Source organism: Eptesicus fuscus, chromosome 2 (genome assembly GCF_027574615.1).
Source record: "Eptesicus fuscus isolate TK198812 chromosome 2, DD_ASM_mEF_20220401, whole genome shotgun sequence".
NCBI classification, from domain to species: domain Eukaryota; kingdom Metazoa; phylum Chordata; class Mammalia; order Chiroptera; family Vespertilionidae; genus Eptesicus; species Eptesicus fuscus.
Genome location: NC_072474.1, coordinates 113462719 through 113483107, shown reverse-complemented (window position 1 = coordinate 113483107; position 20389 = coordinate 113462719). Strand labels below are relative to the sequence as shown.

The 20389-nt window shown below is 48.6% G+C and overlaps 1 protein-coding gene across 2 annotated transcripts; it reads right to left on the bottom strand.

The window, feature by feature from the left end:
- Nucleotides 1–9632: 9632 nt before the first annotated feature.
- On the bottom strand, nt 9633–16101 carry ZNF518B (zinc finger protein 518B). Of its 2 annotated transcripts, none has more exons than XR_008554503.1 (2): nt 12442–16101; nt 9633–11540 (listed from the first exon to the last, which is right to left on the bottom strand). XR_008554503.1 is itself a non-coding variant. In XM_054708155.1 (2 exons), the coding sequence occupies exons 1-2, from the start codon at nt 16027–16029 to the stop codon at nt 12805–12807; spliced, it is 855 nt and encodes a 284-aa protein (XP_054564130.1). In that variant the 5' UTR covers nt 16030–16101; the 3' UTR covers nt 9633–12804. The 2 variants fall into 2 exon arrangements, 1 of the variants encoding a protein (XP_054564130.1); XM_054708155.1 differs by having other exon boundaries at nt 9633–13272; nt 15643–16101.
- Between the last annotated feature and the right edge of the window lie 4288 nt (nt 16102–20389).

Genomic DNA, 20389 nt, shown 5'->3' with positions numbered 1-20389 from the left:
GGTTGACAATAATGTCATTATTGGCCTTTTGCCCACCTCCAATTTCTTCCAGAATATTCAGTGTGTATCTGTTGAGCTGTTCCGCCCACCTGTACTGCTGGGTTTGGAGCCTAGTCCCCCCACTTGCTGCTGGGACTTTTGGCCCCACCTGCTGAGACCAGCTGAGGGGAGATCTGGGTGCCCTAAAGTGGGGTGCGGGAAGGGGGAGACTGCACAGCTGGGCTTTTCAGACTGTCTCCCGGGAGGTTGCTGTCTGGGACCCCAATGGGGCGAGGGCTGAGCTGTGTGGCTACATTGCAGGGAGGCAAATCCAAGCTCCCTGTGAGTTCGCCCCTGCCACCTTGGGAAGGAGAAGCGCTAGGTCTCAGCTTTCAGGGGAGGAGAACTGAGTGAGCTCTTCACCGACTGGACCACAACAGCATGTTGGTTTGTGTCTTTCCAAACTGATTTCTCTCTGACCAGGACAGCTGGTCCAGCCCGAGGACACGCCCCTTCAGTTCCCCACCACCGTCCCTCCTGAGTGCCCCCCCCCATCACTTCCCCTGCTTCGTGTTACCATTAATTATAGCCCTGGGCTCTGCATCTGGCGCCTTCTCTGATAACAGTGTGCTTCTTCCCCACTGCCCATGAGTCCTTTTCCCTCCCTCTGGTTTTCTAAGGGTAAGAGCAGTGCCCTGGCAACGTCTAATCCCTCACCTGGAGGTGGGGGTGGGGTGAGTCAGAGCAGGTGCTCTGGGGAAAGGAAACAATTAGCTGGATGAAGGGACTGATGAAGTCGTGTTTTAGGCCAGTGCTCCTCACGTTGTCATATGCATACAAGTCACTCGGAGATGTGCAGGTTCTGATTCAGGCGGTGAGCGAAGGGACCAGAGACTGTAGTTCTTACAAAATATCCGGTGATGCTGGTGCTGTAACGCTGAGGCTAGCAATCAATACATTTGGGCACAGAGAGAGGGAGGTACCTGCTCATAGTCATAGTTATTTTGATAAGTTGTTGATTACCCAATGTCCCGGGTGCTTCCCCTACATGTCCTAATCTCTCTTGCAGTTGAAGCTGTTCAACTAACTCCAGCCAATGGGCTGCTGGGGACATGGCATATGTCACCTCCTAGCTGAGGCCATGAGGAGCCAGCCCTCCCTGCCCCCCAGCCCTCTCTTCTCTATTTTGTACCACTCCGATTCCTAACCCTGTTGGAACAGAAAGGAGGGCATCGGTGGACAGCAGGGCACATGGGTACTCTATCATCTGAAATGTGGCCCCCAAAGTAAGATCAGCAGGAGTGCTGCCCAACCCGAAGGGCCCGGCACATGAGGACACAGAAATTATCACTGAATTTAAACCATTGCAAGTTTGAGGTTTGTAAGCTGATTATTCTGACTAGTATGACTTGCACCGAAAAACGCAGTTCGGCTGCCTACTGCAGGGAAAGCCAAACTCCTGAGGCAGATGCAAAAGGAAAGAGGTTTCCTTCAGGTGCCGCGTGACCTGGGAGAATGATGAGCTCCTGTCTCCAAGACCAGCTCCCCTTCCTGATCAAGCCCATTCTTATAGGGAGAGGGAGGGGAGGGTTTCTCCCCTATCCAATAGTCTTGCTAGCTTTTGGTGTTCTTGGGTATTGTCCATTCATCTTTCCAATTTTCGGCGCACTCAGTATAGAACCTCCCCAGGCACCATTTTAGCCAATGTGGGGGACTCCTGGTGCTCTGACTGCCTATCACAGGGGTGGGGAATGTCCAGCCCATGCGCCATGTAAGGCCTGGGAAATCATTTGGTCTGGCCCTGCCAAGGCATTAGGGGTGAGTGAATTAAATGTTTGATCAAATATAGCAGGTTAATATTTAAGTTGATAATTTTGTATGGCCCATGAATGATTGTTATAAAGATCCCCTTGTAAGGGTAACTGGATGAAGGTCTCATTTGTAGACTCTTCCTGCTGTCAAGGGGCATAGTCTCACCGATCCCCAGGTCCAGAGATTCTTGCTATCTACTCAAGGAAGAAGGGGGTCAGGAAAGGAGGGAAGCCTTTACACGAGGAGGAGGGTTGCTGTCTTCGGAAGGCAGCAGAGGGGTGCCTAGAGGATGCGATAGCTGAACAAGCGAAGCTGATACCCTGCTTCATATTTCAAGAGGTGGTGTTGCCAATGGGCTTCCAAAGTGAGAACTGCTGTGTAGACGGGCAATCAATTGTCTAGTGAGGGGCATGCCTCCTAGTGCAGGGGAATTGTAGTGAAATCAGAAACTGCAGAGGCTAGTGGATCCCCATGACCTAATCCTGAGTGGGGCCTTGTGTGGCACACCCTACAGCGGGATACGTTCCTGCTGAGCGACTCCTCTGGGGAATGCGGACAAAGGAGTTATCGGCCCAAGCATGGGCATCAAGTATTGCAATTGTCAAAACAATAAAAATTAATATTGTGAGGGCCTCAGAGAGGGGAGGGCAGGGTCTGAGTGGAGCCGGGCAAAAGGGGGGAGAATGGGGACATCTGTCATGTCAACAATAAAAATAAGTAACATTGTCACTTAGCTTCTGAAGGTGCTGTCCCTTTCCCAAAGAGGGGTTTTAAATAATTCAGGAGTGCAGGTCCAGCTTCCCCTCCTGGTATCCACGGCAGCAGCCAGATTTGAGCTTTAGGGAAGTGTGTTGTCAGCAGGATGGCATAGGGACAGGTCCATCGCTTGGCTAACTGCTGTTCAGGACCTTGAGTCTTCCAGGTCTTGAGTAAGACTTGTTCCAGCCAGAGACTGACCTGCAGTGGTGGGGAGGCAGATGAGCCTGCAATGGGCAAAGCTGTGTGGAGTTGTCAGTGGTTGCCCTCAATGTTGTGTATACTAGTATTTGATTTTTTGACTCATGTTCTACATCTAAAGGGAGTGTTTCTGAAACGGAAACTTGGAAGGGTCTCCCATAAATTATTCCAAGAAGGCTTAATTTCAGCCCACTTCAGGGCGCTACCCTAATCCAGAGCAGGGCAATAGGGAATGTCTGGTCACATTTCAAATGTGTTTCCTGGCATATTTCTTTTTTTTTTAATATACAAATATGCCCAAAATGTTTATTAACATATAGTTCATTTTCAAGATTTAAAAGCATCTGCAGAAATGAATGCTTTTTTGGCAAAGCCTGTGTCACACTGGTGACCGCCTGGTCTCCACCTGCTGATAGCGTGAAGCCGTGGAACCGCGCCTGTCGGGTCATTGCGCTGGCACTTGTGCCCGCAGCTCCTCGGCGCCTGCGGTTTGTGTGTGAACTTCATCTCTTGCGTGCCCCCATGAAAAGTCTGGTGGATACGTTTTCTTTGTTCAAAGCTCAGTCTGGCTTCACCCATTATTTCAAATCGGTTAAACCTCCAGTCCCACGGCTCCTCGCTCTGCTCTGGCATATTTCGCTAGGGTCTTTATTGAGTGGTTCATTTTCTCAGACTTCCATGTAGAACAGGGTCTCCAAGATGCATGTAGTTTCCATTGAGTCTGTAGTGCCTGACCTATCTCCTGGGAGATTTCTGAAGTGAATGGTGGTCCATTGTCAAGTTGAATGCTGTAAGGAAGTCCAGTCCTAGGGATTAGTTCTTGGAGTGGAAGTTTGCTCACTCATTTGCCTTCTCGGTTCTAGTGGGATATGTCTCTGCCCATCCAGAAAAGGTGTCTACAAAAACGAATAAAAATGTAAAGTTTCCTGTGGTTTTAGGCATCTGTGTAGTCAACTTGCCAGTCCTCAAACGGGCATCCCCCTTTCTATTGTCCTCCCTTTTCCCGTTGGGGCACATTCTGGGTTAGGATTGTTTGGTGCATATCTGACAGGCTTGGGATCTTCTGAATGGCCCTTTGGAAATGAGGGCCCTTCAAATGTGGTCTAATGAGGTCCACTAAAGCATCTCTTTCATAATGGGTCCCTTCCTGTAGGTGTTCTAGAATGGAATATACTAGAGCTTCAGGGAGCAAGGACACACCTTGAGTGTTGATCCATATAGAATGAGGGTCAGTGTTAGAGAATCCCCATTTATGGGCCTCCTCCTCCTCTGGGTCTGTGCAATGGGGTTTAATTTCCGACAAGTCCAGGTGGGCAATTAAAGCCCCAAGAAGTGACGAACCTCAGGCGGCTTGTCTTGCTGCTTTGTCGGCCGTTTGGTTTCCCTGGCTTTTTTGGCACCCATCCCGGTGTCCCGGGCAGGGCATTATGGCAATCTGGTTCAGTAAATTCACTACCTCAAGCATTGTAAAATCTCTTTTGCATGTTTGATACACTTATTCCCCCAGGGTAAGAGCCCTCTTTCTTTCCATATTGCCCCAGGGGCATGGACTGTCTGGAAGGGATATTTGGGGTCAGTATGGATGCTAACATTCTTTCCCTGGGATCATTCTAAGGCTCTGGTGAGGGCTGTCAGTTCAGCCTTTTGTGCCGAAGTTCCTACAGCGCGGTCCTGGGCTCCTGTTACCTTGTCTGTGGTGACTGCCACGTCCCTGGCTCGTGAAGCTGCTCCTGTCCGTATGGGATTCCAGCCAGGTTCTGTCAGCGCTGGTTTAACAGATCTGGTAGCTGGACTACACTTTGCCAATGATTTCTGAGCAAGTGTTGAAGGTCTGAGCTTCCCGCTGAGTCCAGAAGTAGGATGGCTGGGTTTAAGGTAGAGGTGTTTTGTAAGGTAACATTTGGGTTGTCTAATAAAGTGGCCTGATATTTTCCCATGTGCCCCGCTGTCAGCTGATGCCCTCCTTTCTGTTCCAATAGGGTTGGGAATTGGAGTGGGAAGCAGGTTGCCCCAGAGTGCATTTCTCTGCTTCCTGTAAGAAATCTCAGGTAGCTGCTATTGCCCAGAGGCATGGCGCCATTCTCTGGTCCTGTGATCTAGTTTCTTTGAGAAATAGGCTATGCCTTGAGGGGTATTTCCCCAGGTTCTGGATTAGCATCCCAAGTCCAATTCCTTGCCTTTCATGAATGTATAATTTGAAAGATTTCTGTAAACTGGGCAATCCTAGTTGGGGAGCAAAAATGAGTTTTCCCCTCAAGGTGTCATAATGCTACCTTGCAGTCTCTTGTCCATTCAAGGATTCCTGATTTCAATTGAATATCCCTTAAATATTCTGCTAATATTTCCCCAAATATGGTGGGGGGATTCTTAAAGCCGTGTGCAACACAGTCCAACTGCATTGGAGCGTGGCTTTAGTTTCTGGGTCCTGCCATTCAAAGGCAAATAATTGAGCCTGTTCATCTATTGGGACACAGAAAAAAGCATCCTTCATGTCTAGGACTGAAAAGTATTTGCCATCCCTCGGCATCATGGTCAACAAACTATAAGGGTTGGGCACCGTAGGATGGATGTCCTGGACAACGTCATTTATGGCCCTGAGAACCTGTACAAATCGGTATTAATCCAATTGGAGCTTTTTGACTGGCAAAATGGGAGTGTTAGAGGGAGACTGGCATGGACGAATTAATCCTGATTTTAAGAATTTCTGCAATACTGGTTGAATTCCCTCTAAAGCTTCCTTTTTATGGGGGTACTGTTTCTTTTGTGGGATCGATGCCCCTTCTTTTAGGTTTTTATGGGTTGGATGCTAACTGCTCTACCTGGGGTTCTGTCAGCCTAAATGGCTCAATCAGCTTGTTTGTAGATCTCGGGTGGGAAGAGTTCACCTTCAGGTCCCTCCGGGCAGGGCAGGAGCACCTGGAGCTGGAGAGCATGTTCTGGCAAGACTTCTAAACATAACTGCTGCTTCTCAGGGGAAAAGGGATTTGTGCATGCAACTTACAAAGCAAATCTCAGCCCAACCATGGAATGGGCAGTCTGGCATGTAGAGAAAACTATGGGTAAGTTTTTGGTCTGAAGCTGGCATTCTATAGGTTGAAGGAATGCCTGTTTTGTAATTGTCTGGTCACTCCAGGAGATACAAAGAACTCATACAACCCAACACCAGCAAGACAATCCAATTTAAAAATGGGCAAAGGACCTGAATAGACACTTCTCCAAGGTGGACATACAGATGGCCAACAGACACATGAAAAAGTGCTCAATGTCACTGATCATCAGAGATGCAAATTAAAACAATGAGGTACCATCTCACACCTGTCAGAATGGCTACCATCAGTAAGTCAACAGACAACAAGTGCTGGCGAGGATGTGGAGAAAAGGGAATCTGAGGACACTGCTGGTGGGAATGCAGATTGGTGCAGCCACTATGGAAAACAGTATGGAGTTTCCTCAAAAAAATTAAGAATAGAACTGCCTTTTGACCTAGTGCAGTGGTCGGCAAACTCATTAGTCAACAGAGCCAAATATCAACAGTACAACGATTGAAATTTCTTTTGAGAGCCAAATTTTTTAAACTTAAACTTCTTCTAATGCCACTTCTTCAAAATAGACTCGCCTAGGCCGTGGTATTTTGTGGAAGAGCCACACTCAAGGGGCCAAAGAGTCGCATGTGGCTCGCGTGCCGTAGTTTGCTGACCACTGACCTAGTGATCCCACTTCTGAGAATATATCCTAAAAATCCCAAAACACCAATCAGAAAGAATTGATGCAACCCTATGCTTATAGCAGCACAATTTACAATAGCTAAGATCTGGAAACAGCTCAAGTGCCTATCGGTAGATGAGTAGCTACAAAAAGCTGTGATACATTTACACAATGTAATATTATGCAGCTGTAAAAAAGGATCTCTTACCCTTTGTGACAGCATGGATGGACCTGGAGAGTATTATGTTAAGAAAAATAAACCAAACAGAGAAAGACAAGTATCACATGACCTCACTTATATGTGGAATCTAATGAACAAAATAAACTGAACAAAATAGGTCCAGAGATTGACAGACTTCAGAGGAAAGGGGGGAAGGGGAGACAGGAAGAGATTACCCAAAGAACATATATGCATAAGACCATGGACACAGACAATAGTGTGGTGAAGGCTTTGGCTGGGGGAGGTTTCAGGGGGGCGGTAAAGAGGAGAAAGTGGGTGTAATACCATTAACAATAAAAAAGAATGAACTTTGAAGAAGAATCATAATAAACAGCCTAGCTCAGCAGCACAGAGACTCAGCCATAGGTCTACTCACACATGGAGGCTGGAACCAGGGAGAAAAGCATAGACTCTCCAAAAATGGGTGTTAGCACAACCGAGGGAATACCTGGGCTGACTTTCATGAGGATATACATCTAATATGATTTAGGTATTTTTCATATTAAAAAACTTTGGACCCAGAAATCCTTTTGAAACACCTATAATTGACAGCTTGTGTTTCAAAAGGATTTCTGGGTCCAAAGTTTTTTAATATGAAAAATACCTAAATCATATTGATGTATATCCTCATGAAAGTCAGCCCAGGTATTCACTATTCTACGGAAGTTCACTTTTAATACAAAATTTAATATAAAAGACTATCTTTATGACCTAAACGTAGGGAAGGATTTCTAAAATAAAGCACAAAAAGCCCCAAAACCTAAAGGAATTTTTTTTCCTTATGGATTTAAAAAAAGTCTATATTTCTTTTAAAAGTTTAAAATAAGTAGTTCAATAGTAAACGGACAAAATACGAGCAGCCATGCACAGAAAATGAAAATGTCCAACGTGCAAAAGTACACTATCCCACTAGGAATCGGGGAATGAAAACGGAAATAATACAGTGCTTCATCCAGGTTCAATATTTATTGCCAAATAGTATGTTGATGTTCCTATTTCTCCGTGTCTTCCCCGGCTCTCAGACGACGGTCTTACTTCCCAGCTACCAGGCTGGCAAGTTGCTTTCCACGCAGGTGACTACCATTTACACTCCCAGCACCACCCGTGATCCGCGGCCAGCGATCATCAGTGGTCGATTTGCTGCACACGGACGGGCTGCAGAGCCCCTTGGGGGGCTGTGGCCTCTTCCGGACACTGGGTTGTCAGTGGAGCGCTGTGCGCTTCTCTACCTGTGCAGCGTCCTCTCCTCTTGCTCCTTCTCTGCTGGGGTGATGATGCCCAGGTGTTCAGATGGCCCAGCTATGAGACCCCTCCTCCCCCCAATCAGATGAGATCCCTGCCAGACTGTGCACATGCCATGTGAATGAGAAATAAACATTTGTTTGGCTGACCAACTCAGGTTGTTTCAAAATAGTCTCAGAGTCACAGGTGTAACCACTCTCTAGGGGACAGACCTAGAACTAGAACTGCTGGGAATGAGGGGAGGGAATGAATGCAGAACTGGCATTCCCTAAACCAGAGTTAGTGAAACCTAGTCTACCCCAGTTTGAGAGACAGACATAAATGACACCATTCCTCCCCACAAAAATGTGTAAACGACACTGTACATGTCTTGGGTCAAATATATTTAATTTCATCTTTCTATGCTTTGAAATGTCGTTACTGAAAAAGTGAAGATGACAGACATGGCTCACATCCTCTCTCTATTGGACAGCACTGCGCCAGACGGAGTCCGAAATCCTCACCAAGGCGTCTCAGCCCAACCAGCGTGCCTGATACCAGCTGCAATCTTAAGGCAAGTCTCACTGAGCTCAGCCTGAGGCCGCAGAAGGCTCTGCCTGTTGCAAACCAGAGCATTCCAGACCGAGGGGTTCCCGGTGCTTCCTGCGCTCATCTGCCCCTAAGCCTGAGAATGGGCATCAGCAACCTTTCTGAGCGTCAGTGTTCTTACTGATGAAATGTGGATGAACGACTGCCACTTCCTAACTTCATGGCCTTGAAGTCAGTTTCTGCCCAAGTCCCTTCTTCTGTTCCATGGTAGCCGTCCTGGTGGTCCAGGCTTACACAACCCCCTTCAGACCTTCACTGGCCATTGATGTCTACTGCCCCCTAAATAACCAGGGGCAACAACGTAGGAGCCTCCTTCTGTAGGGTTAGAGGACAACAACCCACTGCAATTGGGATAACTATCAGCCAAACTGCTGCCCTGAAGCAACTCCCATCTCCTCTTTGTTCTCCTCAGGGGCATCTCAAGTTCAAGTCTCTTTTCCCTTTTGACCTGCTTGGGTGTGGGATTGAGAGGAGGGAATGAAGCCCTCTCCAAATATCCTCTCGCCCCTTCTCCCCATGTAAGTGTGGTCCCGAGGCTTCTCAATGGCTTGAGCACTCCCACCCAGGACCCCTCCCCGTGGAGAGCTATGCAGGTTAAGTGCCCGTACATTCTCCCATGAGGCCACTGACCATGGTGCAAAGATTGACACTGCTGCCCACACCAGCACCTTGCAGATTTCAGCCAGAGCAAAACAAAAATGTACCTGGGCTCCTAGCTGGTTTGGCTCAGTGGCTAGAGCATTGGCCTGCCGACTTAAGGGTCCCAGGATCGATTCCGGTCAAGGGCACAGGCCTGGGTTGCAGGCTCAATCCCCAGTAGGGGGTGTGCAGGAGGCAGCCAATCAATGATTCTCTCTCATTGATGTTTCTCTCTCTCTCTCTCCCTCTCCCTCCCTCTCTGAAATCAATAAAAATATATTTAATAAAAAAATGTCACCTGGCCTCCTCTCAGGGTGCATAGTTAACCAGCAGGGCATGGAATTCAGAACAGACCCCAGGGGAAGCAAGGCCCCTGCGCTGTGTACGGTGACGCTGCCTGGACTGTACGTGGGTCAGGAATGTACCGCGTGCAGGTAGGCTGTGCAAGAGCGAGCCACGCTGCTTAACATTTGAAATGAAAGGGCAGAGAAATGTTGACAGTTGCTTTATTTAACAAAATTTACTCCAACTTCTAAATCTCTATATAAATGTTTCCAAAGCGCAGCAGCACACAGTTAACACAGAACCTCTAGGGGTGCTTGAAACGGGCTATGCAAGGTTTTATTTTTTCTCACGTTGACACTGACAGGTTCCCACCGTCTTCGAAAGGCGGGGCAGCATCACACCTTCACTTCCTGCGACGGCTTCTACGGGAGGTCCCAGAGCAGGAGGCAGGGGCTTTGGAGGGTTAATACATTGTGTTCCATTTAGTTCAACAGCACTTGGCCCAGAACAGGGGCTCACAAAATTGTTTGGGGCTGGGGAAAAAATTTGAGTAAAATATAATCTATTAAGTCATTAGAAAAAACAAACAACGTTCACTCTTTGTCATATCATAAATATAAGATCATCTCATTTCTGCTCCCCAAAAGAAAATCTGTTAAAAATAAGCGTAAAATGATGTCATTAGTTAAGTACTATTAGTAAAGTTTAGTGAAAGGAGGTCCTTCAAAATCATGGCAAGAAAGAGCACACAAATACTCAACCCAGCTCTGCTCCCTTCTCCAATCTTGTTAGAAATGACGCTACAGCGCATTTCACACTTACCTACATGCTAACAAGCTATTTTCTAATGCTCTTCACATAGGGAAGGAAGACAGCCAGTCTTTGCATCCTCACTTTTTACGACTCCCAGGAGCCTTCCTGATTCCTGAACAAGTACTGTAATTCTGAACCCCCTCATGAACGTGAGCTCTGTACAAGGACGTAAGCTGCTTTAGGTAATACTTGCAAAAGGGTTGATGCTGCAAAGTGTAAATACTTCATGTTGACACATAACACTGACCCGATTCATGGCTCTCTCCCGAAAGGCCAGACTAAGCTTTCAGGAAAGATGCGACTATGTAGTGAGGTATAGGAGGAGAAAGAAAATCACAGCCTTCTCTTCTCTGAATGCCTCAGGAGGCTCCTTTCACGTTGGAGGGGCACAGACCTACACACGGGCAAACCTGCGCATGGTCTCCTGTATGCAGCGAGGCAGGCGCGCTCCACTGCTCAGAACGCCCCGACGGGAAATGTGTGGGACCAAGGCCTGTGATGAAATGATCGCCGGGGTGGCCACTCCGTTTGTTCATACAAATCCGACCCACTCTCGACTGTGCTTTCATTTGCTCAAAGTGAGATCAGACCATTATAAAAAGGTACTTCCAAAATAAGTTATTTCTAGAATATAAAACATTTTATATTTTCCAAACCACCTAATTTCATTATAAAATAGGAAATCAGAAAATTAGGTATTAGTTTTCATATGGTAAAAAATACTGATATGTGTACATACACATATATACACATAAAAAATCCAAATTTCAAATTTCAACGAAAATTAACCAACTCAGTGGTCATGTCCCAAATTACACATAAGACGTTAACTACTGTAATGAGAAACAATGACACAGAAGAACTGCAACACCCCTCTCACCCCCATCAGAGGGTAATCTAAGACTTTCCCTGTGGGGAAAAAGAAATATCCATCTCTGACTACCCAATGCAACAGGAATCTCTCTCGCGTCTTCCTCAGCTGTGACAACCCCAGTGGCATTCCCTGCCCCAGCACAGGCCTGAATGCCACAGCGAGGAGCACTGAAGGGCCGGGCTGCCGTGTGTCTGAGCCGTTCGCCTTCTGCAGGACCGTTGGGGCCCAGCTGAGTGGGCAAGGAAGGACTAAGACGCAGTCCAAGCTCCATCTGCCAACTGAGTATTGCCCAAGAGGGCGGGCTGTTTTCTGATGCACACGAAGGTGCTGTTCAGCTCAGCATCAGTCTTGACACCTGATGATGGAGAGGGGAGCAGGAATGTTCTGAGCTGCTTCCTAGCAAAGCGAGCAATGGGGAAAGCAGGACTGTGGCAAAGGTCAATTAGAAGCACATTGTTACTATCATTGAAGACACGGGATAGTGTTCCTATAATCTTAACAAAGATGGTGGGACGTTTGCATTTTGTTGATTCATGCCCATTTTTAGTATTTTCACGAGGGACTACTTTTAAGGGGCCTCAAAGGCACAAAAGCAAAGGGACAGGAGGTGAGTGGGGAGTTGTCTGAACAGGCCCCTCTGTGGAATAAGTGGCAAAGGAGAGAAGGCTGCAACCTGGGGTGGAGGGCAGTGTCTGTGAGCCCTGCGTGATGGATGGAGAGTTAGTTCCCAAATGAAAACTCAGTCACCTTAAAGTCACAGCTGTCTCCACAATCTGACCTTGCATTATCTCCCCAGGTTTGATCTATGTTGTAAGAGGCCCTCATATCCACATTTTAAACTGGCTACTTTGATTATGAGAGGGGTAAGGACAAACGAAAGACTTAATTTGAGATATTTTCCCTTTGTGACCATTTCTTTTTTTATTTGCAAAAAGGCACATTCCTTCCCCAATTGTCATAAATTAAGATGTTCAAGAAAGAATGCAAAAGCTTGAAAATGTTTTCTTTCTCCCCTAACACACGCTGTGGAAGGAGCCAATTCAGGCAAAACTTGACAATCATTCTTTCAAACAGTCCCCAAAAGCACAGTTCTCTGTGCTGTAAAGAACACTTAATGAGGATGATAGAGGGGGTGAGGGATTTAAAAGAATGGCCACTTTTCTGTACCCAAATTTAAGATAACAGTAGAAAATATAATTTCCATTATGTACCAAATATTCAGGAGACGAGTTAATGCAAAGAAAAAGTGGATGAGCATACCAACCATGGGTTTAACTGGTCAGTAGCATTCTGGGATATGAGCCGGTGTAAGACACTCTAAACTCACCCTCTCCCTGGATGACAAGAGGTTGGTATCCACTCAGAAACCGGGCTGCTAAACAGAAAGGTCTCAGGTCCCACTGAAATTGTGTTGCAAGTCTCACTTCTCTCCAGAAAAATGCATGTCCATAAATCTGTGCTCCTTCAGGGGCTTCAAATACCTTCCGAGTTCCAGTCAGGTATCAGGCGAAACCAGACGCCTGGTTCTCAACATTCCTACAAGGGATCTGAACAATTAACGGTCCTCCCATTCCTACAACCTCTATTTCTCCTACTGAGTTAGGGATGGGAAAACAACAAATCAATCCTAATCAGAATAAACTAAAAGTAAAAAAAAAAAACCAATTTGCTTCAAACACCAATTTTTCACTTATTTGCCCTTGGAAGAAAGAACATCCCAATCCCTAGTTGCTTCTATCAAATGCCGTTGGCCATGACTCATCCACTCTTCCTGGTCTTCGTACAGCCGTCCGCAAAACCAGCACTTAAATGTACACGGTGAATCATCAGGCAAGGAATCCACCACCTGGTAGTTGTTTTTGTGGACTTTTTTAAGTTTCATTTTCAACATCATCTGCCTTTTTATTTGATTGGCTTCCTCCACGTTCTGGTAGGTCAGCCGAACGTGATGCCGTCGGATGCCTAATTGACACCTGGTCCTCTCCGATAAGACGACTTTGAGGACATTGCCTTTGTACTTGTTTATTACCTTCATCACATTGGTCACTTCCGGTGAATCAACATCAGGATGGTTTAACACAATGACGGGCTGGTTCCGACGGGGGCATTTAATCAACTGGTCCGGTTTAACGGCTATCAGTCGAAGCTGTCTTGCAACCTGAAAAATTGAAGGATCCTTGAGACAGAGGCCAGGGTCAGCCTGCATTTTGCTTTTCTTCTTGGATGAATTTACTTGCTTGGCTTTGTTTTTATTTACGGGAAGACTTCTGGAGGGCACTTTCCCTTGCTTACTCAATTCACCGCTTCCTTGCTGACCATGCAGAGGGCCAGTTTTTTTCAGGACGGCGCCACCAACAGCACTCTCTTTTCTCGGTTTAGGCCGAAGAGATGTGTCGAGGCTGTGGGACATGTCTACTGGCCCACTTTCACTTGCTGAAGACTGTAAGTCTGAATCTGTCTGCTTCGCGGGGCAGAACGGAATGGGTTTTATTAACTGTGTCTCACTGTAAGGGATGCTGACGGGCGCTTCACATGTAGCCTCGATGATGTGGGCATCCTCAGAGGAATTAAGAACCCTCAACACGGCTCCTTTGGGGATCAACACGGGAGTCGCAACATGGGCCTTCCTGGTTACTTGGCTTTCGGTTTTCCCATGGCTGCCTTCTACAAACTGTGGGTATATGTGCTGACGGGTAAGCTGTCTACTGATACCGCTGTCATCCTGAGGTTTTGAGAGAGAGTGTGTGGAATAGCCAGCTCCAGTAAGTGCCACATTAATTGCTGGAATACCTTCAGGGCTAGCTTTTGAAGTTACCTTTGCCGCTTGCCCTACGGAGCGACGATGTGCATTATTGGCAGCCAGGGAGGGAGGCTTGCCACAGGATTCAATTAACTGAGCGATCTTTCTGCGCAGCAGTTCAATTGACTTTATTTTGGATGTGGAGCTATTCCACTTAACGCCCTCAGGGACGTCTTCAGATCCGGAGCTCAGAGAAAATACGGATGAGATGACTGGGCCACTGAAAGAGTCACTAGTCCTTTCGGAATTCTTTAACTCCCAAAGTTTATCCCCAGGCGGCTGAGCTCTGATTCTGTCTTCTCCTGTTATGTTTATGTGTAAATATTCACTTTTACGATGAGAGGAAATCTGGCCTGTATTTGAAACTGCCTTATATTCCTCTGTCTGGTTGTCTTTCAGCCTCCTAGATGTAACCATTCTCACAGGAATACTGATCTCACTTCTAGATTCCAAGTCATTTTTACTGACGGGCAAAAAGCCCTTTTCTCCCGAGAAGGAAATGGCTGCAGGTGATGCAGCCAGAGGAAGAAACTTCTGGGGGTCCCTGTGCAAATGCCTCCCATCTTCAGTAAAAGAAACAGCAGCTTTATATGGAAAAGGATTTGGGGCAGTGCCAAGGCCACACAAAACACTGTTTTTCACTATAGATGATGGAGAGTGACCTTGTAAGGCAACGGGAGGAAGAGGAGTTCTATGTGGATACATATGACTTTTTTTCTGCAAATCCTCAACTCTGGCAGACTTGAGAAGGGATTCTCCACAGGGGTACACACTGGAATCTGACATGAACACATCGTAAGACCGTACCCATTTCACATTTTTAACTTGTTTCTGAACGGACTGAAGGCTATCAAGGCCTCCAGGTTCTCCAACACCCCCTTCCGTTGTCAGGGACTTGGTGTGTTCTGCAGGGAGCATTTTCCCTTGATCATCTGAACCCTTCTCGTTAGTCCTCCGTTCAGAATGACCTCCATCACCCCCGCCAGCTTCTAGGCCATTATTCTCTTCCAAAGGAAACAGCTTCAGAACAAGCTGCTGTGTTCCATTGACAACCTTCACATCTATCAGCTGGGCCAGACAGTTGGCCGGTACCACGAGCTCCGCTGGCGCCACCACGGTCAACGGCATCCCGGGCTGCACGGGCTCTGTGGCCGGGGATAACACTTCCACCTCCACGCTCTTGTTCTCCAACACGCTGACTTCACTGGGCTCCAACAGGGTCCCTTTGTTTGGAACACACACCACGTCTTTTTGGTGTTCCTTCGGCTCGGGTACGAGCGTGATGCTGCGCACTCGGTCTTTGTTTGTCTGGAGGGAGAACCTGGAGAGCTGATCGGACAACTTGCTCTGCAGTGCGGGGCCTGGATCGGAGGCTTTGGAAAGCTCCGCGTTTGGTTTGGATGCGCTGGTCCTTTTCGGCTCCAGCTTGGCCAGGACTTTGGGCTGCCGCTTTCCGCCAGCCCTCTCGTGAACTCTCTTCCTGTGTTTGACAATATAGTCGTTCCTAATAGCACCATAGTCGCAGTACTCGCATCGGTAAGGGAAGATGCCTGTGTGTTTCACCAAGTGTCTCTGAAACTCCCCCTTCGTGTAGGAAATGTGGCTGCAGTGAGAACAAATGAACTTGATCTCTTCGTGCTGAAGCATGTGCTTCCTGTACTGCAGAGGGTCCTTCGTGGAAAAGCGACATTTATCACAATAGTATTTGCCTGGTTTAAAGTTCCTTACCTTGAATTTGTTATTGCCAGGACTGGCGATGGTGTCGGCTTTATTTCCTACGCGAGTCGCGCTGGGATCACTGTTCCCGAAAGGAAAGTGGGGAGAAGCCACGCCAAGGCTGCACTGGAAGCACACGTATCTGTCCTCCTTGTGGCTCTGCCCCGGCCCCTTTTTCAAATCCTGAAGAGGGATCTGGTGAACAGCCTTGCACTTCACACACGTGGCCGTGGTCATCACGGCGGCCTCGGCCTCTGAGCCTTGATACAAAGCCGCCTGAGCTTCTTGTCTGTCTGGCCGAGTGGCTCTATTAGCATGAGGTTGTCTAGGCGACATGGTCAAAGAGTTATGTCCATCAAGTACTTGTGAACTGAATAACTGCTGTCCAACGTCCTTCATCTTCTTAGCTGCATTTCCAAACACAGTCCACTGGGATCCAGGCAGACTTCATATGACTGAATCCTTCGGGGGCAGCCTTCAACGAACTCTCATTGGCAGACACGTGGTTCCTTCTGGGGAGCATACTGAGTTATCTTTCTAAAATGCCACAACATAGATGCACGCTCCTCCGATATGACTGTTTCCAATTCTCTGCTATTCCAGGCAACACTAAAGGGGAAAAGAGAAATCACAGACCATGATGAACACATGAACTTAAGAGTTAGCTGAGCTATTACCCTATATCTCAATGACCGTGGGAATTCATGCTCAATCTCAACATAGGATCTTAGACACATTGATGGTAACACATAATACAACCGAGCAAGCAAATAAGGAATGTAAACTGAAAATATTTTCAAATCGGTCTCTAACACTCATCACTTAGACCAGTGGTCGGCAAACCGCGGCTCGCGAGCCACATGCGGCTCTTTGGCCCCTTGAGTGTGGCTCTTCCACAAAATACCACAGCCTGGGCGAGTCTATGTTGAAGAAGTGGCGTTAGAAGAAGTTTAAGTTTAAAAAATTTGGCTCTCAAAAGAAATTTCAATCGTTGTGCTGTTGATATTTGGCTCTGTTGACCAATGAGTTTGCCGACCACTGACTTAGACCAACTGTGAACATAAACAAGGAGTAAGGAAAGCACAGCGGTCCTTCAGAAGAGCCTTTCGTGAGTGACAGTCATTTTTCAATGTCGCGGAGGGCATCCTAGCCATGTCACAGGGATACTCTCATTGGCCTCACTAACAGCTGGGACAGTGCGCTGTCAGTCAGCTCAGACATGCGCGTCTTCAAGTGGTGCCGCCGGGGCTTTGGATCGGGTACCTGTTCGTTTCCGCATTACAGCTAAGGACCCGCGTGGACCCAAGGCTCTCACGCACACCCCGCTTGCTTTCACAAGTGCTAAGTCAATACTGACAGTATTCGGTAGCCAGATATTCATCCCGCCCACATCTTCCTGAGCCTGTATCGTGAACAGGGCCAGGCACTACCCTCAGTGCTGCAGGGCACTGAGCAAAAGCAAATGAGTCCCTTCCTCCTGAGGGCAGGGGGTGGGGAGGCAGGTTATGTATTCGTCAGACAGTAATTGGGAACAAAATACCATAAAGGCAGGCAGAGGGAGAGGGAGTAACTGTGTGATGAAGTTTAGGGCTGGCGTGGAGGTGAAGAGTTGACAAAGCCCCCCCCCCCCCCACCAATAAGCTGACTTCTGAGCATAGACCCCAGAGCAGCCAGGCAGTGAACATGTGGCTGTTTGGGAGAAGGCATCTCAAGCAGAGAAGCACCGGTCTGTGGGAAGTGGGCCTGGAGCATGTGAGGGACAGGAAGGGGCTGAGCAGGGAGAGACCGAGCCGGGAGGGGAAGCGAAGGAAAAACTGGAGGCAAGCAGGGGAGTGGGAGACTAGCCAAGGCGGGGTCTACAGCACAGCCTCCTAGGACGTGGCCTCTCCTTCGCGTGGGAAAGAGCCAGGGAGAGACCGGAGTGGGGATGGGACGTGGTCTGTATAGCGATTTCCGCTCCAGCCTCCAGCTGCGGAGGGTGAAGGGATGGGGCAGAGGGACCAGCTGGGACACGGAGGGGGACCAGGCTGCGGCCGTGCAGGCAGACATTTCCCACAGCAAGTGCCACAGGGCATGTAACACGGTGACCACTTTTATATAAAAAGTTGGTTATGTTTAAATACCCCCTCCCCCCCCCCCCGCCGAATTCACAATTAGGACTAAGCAAAAACCAGTCTGTTTTGGGGTCTGTAAAAGCCTTTCTTTTATGACCTTAAAAAGACCCCACTTAAACCTTTGGGCTTCAATTTTTTCAGTGGCAACTGGAATTAAGGACAGGTCTCCATGGGAGAACTGTTGAAGTCTGGCGCCTCTCTCAGTGTGGGGGGCCCCTCTCTGTGTGGGGGGCCTCTCAGTGTGGGATCCCCTCTCTGTGTGGGGCGCCTCTCTCAGTGTGGGGGGCCCCTCTCAGTGTGGGGCGCCTCTCTCAGTGTGGGGCGCCTCTCTCAGTGTGGGGGGCCTCTCTCAGTGTGGGGCGCCTCTCTCAGTGTGGGGGGCGCCTCTCTCAGTGTGGGGGGCCTCTCAGTGTGGGATCCCCTCTCTGTGTGGGGGGGCCTCTCAGTGTGGGCGGCACTCAGGGCACGCAGTGTCCACTCTGTGATGGGCAGCGCTGCGGAGGGTTGGCAGCCGCCTTCTGGGGCACCGAGAGGCCAGGAGCCATACAAGGTCTGGAAGGCTCTGCAGGGTCACGGGGAACACCTCCAGCACGTTCAGGTCGAGCCTAGAACCTGCCCGCACAAGCAGTCTGGAAAAGCGTCAGAAGGACATCAGCGCTTGATACCAAGCTTCAAAACATCTTCACCAGCTGACCACGCGCCTGATGCTCTGATGGTGCCACGAAACTCCTTTCCTGTCCACGCGGCTAATTTTACCATCGCGTAGTTCTCGTGGTCAAGAACTGACCCTTAAACGAGACTGAAACCAGCCCCCTGGTAACTTTCCTACATCCCGACGCTGGAGCTGCCAACAACTTAGTCCCCCTTCAGAGCCTGGCTGTGACCCCGCACATCTCCTCTCATCCAGCCCTCGGTTCCCAGCCCTGTTCAAATATCTGCCCGTCTCTCATCTGCCAGCCTCATGATCCTACCCTTTCCAGACAGAGAAGGGACGGGGAGAACAGCAAGAGGAGAGGAAACTAACAGGCCTGCCCGGCACAGCTTGCTCCCCAACTCTTCCAGCTGAACCCGACACGCTGACCCTAAGACGTTCCCAAAGAAATCGTGTAACCAGGTGCCTCTGTTTGAGGCATCATCCAAACCAGGATTCCGTTTGCACCTTTCCAGTTTCCCAGCCTCCAAGAGGCTTCAAAAGCCACGGAAGGCAGTTTTGCCCTTTTCTCTCAGGTCCTTTTAAAACGCAGGGATGTCATGCCTTCCTAACACTAAAGACCGGCCACCCCGATACTGGACGGTGAGATCACGTACATTAGCAAAGAGTGAGCGGGTCCTGACAGGAAGGTCCCAGAGAATGAGCCAAACCACCGCAGAGCCTGGGGAACACAGGGTCCCTTTGGAGGTGATTATGCAAAACCGTCCCAGCACTGATTTTAAGGGAAAAATCCCCAGGAGCAAGTGCTAATATGACGCACAGGCTGTGATTGGCAAGTGCAGTTTATGGGAGAACCCATCTGCTTGGTGACCACAGCATTCTCAGGACAATGCAATGTTTCCACTGGCATTTCCCTCAGTCCCGGTGAGAAAGAGGTCAGGCTTCCTTAAAGCGAGCAGACGTTCTCTGTGGCCTTTGCAACTTGTGTCGCTAGTCCAGGGGGGAAAGGCCCTCAGCTGGAACACCCCAAGTCAGATGAATGGACCAAGTGGCAGAACCGGGATGGCTTTGACCATGGAACTTCCTCGTGGACAGCAGCAGGCGCACCTGAGCAATGGGCTCCTCCTCCCCGCCCCCTCCAGCAACCTGCTCTATCGGGTTCACGGGCAAGCACTCTAGGCTGGGTCCTCCTGGCAGCTCACTGCCCAGCCGGCCGAGGACTACACTGAATCCAGCAGCTAAAGGGCCGTGTGTGCGCGTGCGCCTGACACTGAGAAGGCACCCAATAAATGACTCTCACCCTCACTGTCGGTGTTCACCTGCCTTCCAAACTTACCACAAACCTTTTAGAGAATTTAGGGAGGCTCTCAAAACATGGAAACTACTTAGTATTAACTTTTTTTTGTTGTTGTTAATCCTCACCCGAGGATATTTTTCCATTGAATTTTAGAGAGAGTGGAAGGGAGAGACAGAAACATCGATGTGAGAGAGAGACACTGACTGGTTGCCTCCTGCACGCACCCCGGCCAGGAGTACATGTCCTTGACCGGAATAGAACCTGGGACCCTTCAGTCCAAGGGGCCGATGCTCTATCCACTGAGTCAAACCAGCTAGGGCAGTGTTAATTAACTTTTGACACAATACATAAGATGGCCTTTACATTACTAGTAAGTTGCCTGTTTCTGAACAGCACAGAGCGAGCTTTTTAACGTAGCATCACCTGTGTGTCAGCCAGACCCTGCCACACAGTGTCACCAATGCACTGCCCCCCACGGCCCCACCCTTCCTGGAAAGGCCCACGTACAGCACTTGCTGCTGGTGGGTCTTCCTTTTGACTGTGAGCTCCCTTGTCCTGGTTTCTCAGATTTATTGTGGGGACACATGAAAAGCCGATACTCACTGTAAGAACCGCTCCAGTGACACTGGGGGCTATGAAAACCATACAGCACTGTACATACCATTTCTTGTTAAAAAGGAAGCATTTGACTTCTCA

Bases quoted from the DNA above. Each gene is read 5' to 3' on its own strand.
- ZNF518B (XM_054708155.1), bottom strand. From the start codon at position 16,029: ATGAAGGACGTTGGACAGCAGTTATTCAGTTCACAAGTACTTGATGGA. The intron at 13,273-15,642 runs GTAAGGAACTTT...TCAATTTTTCAG, and splicing joins CTGGCAATAACAAATTCAAG to GTTGCAAGACAGCTTCGACT.